We start from the raw sequence: 595 nt of genomic DNA on the forward strand, positions 1-595 counted from the left end.
TGTGAGAAACTAGTGATGTCCTGCGGCCGCAGATGTGCTGAAGTCCTTCAAATCAAGGGCCTCTAAACTGATGGGTGCACTGTTCGCACTTGTTTCTCAAGTATATTAGCATATTAAATAATTCATAATATTAAACTCACTCTGCCTGTCCAAGCTGGACCTGGTTATTTTGCTCTGCGAGTGTCTCAGCAAGTTGAGCATTACACTGCGCGACGAAATGCAGGGCCAAGTCTCCAGCTCCATTGTTGAACATCCCAGTGGAAGCTGATGACAGGCCAAGAGTCTGAATCACAGAGCATATTATTACAGTTATATTGTCTAATACGATATTTACATTTATTACTTGTATAACTGTTTTAAGAAACAAACCTCTGCTCCAGCTGCGATGGCCTCCACAGTCCAGCCGTGCTGTGGAACGAACTCTAGAGCTGCGGTCAGGATGCGAGCTTGGAGCTGTTCTTCTGTCTCATAGTCTTCACCGTGTTCACCACTCTGATCTTGAAAACTTGACATACGAAATGGACAAGGTTAGATTAAATGACTGCAAGGTTGATGAATTTAAAGGGATAGTTCACCCAAAAATGAAAATTACCCC

The 595-nt window shown here is 43.4% G+C and overlaps 1 protein-coding gene across 1 annotated transcript; it reads right to left on the bottom strand.

The window, feature by feature from the left end:
- Positions 1-107: 107 nt before the first annotated feature.
- LOC107735057 (ubiquinone biosynthesis protein COQ9, mitochondrial-like) lies at positions 108-552 on the bottom strand. Its single transcript, XM_016546872.1, has 2 exons — positions 370-552; positions 108-283 (listed from the first exon to the last, which is right to left on the bottom strand). Exons 1-2 carry the CDS (start codon positions 511-513, stop codon positions 137-139), a joined length of 291 nt encoding a protein of 96 aa, XP_016402358.1. The 5' UTR covers positions 514-552; the 3' UTR covers positions 108-136.
- Positions 553-595: the final 43 nt, after the last annotated feature.

Source organism: Sinocyclocheilus rhinocerous, unplaced genomic scaffold (assembly GCF_001515625.1).
Source record: "Sinocyclocheilus rhinocerous isolate Xijiao unplaced genomic scaffold, SAMN03320098_v1.1 C35714201, whole genome shotgun sequence".
Classification (NCBI taxonomy): domain Eukaryota; kingdom Metazoa; phylum Chordata; class Actinopteri; order Cypriniformes; family Cyprinidae; genus Sinocyclocheilus; species Sinocyclocheilus rhinocerous.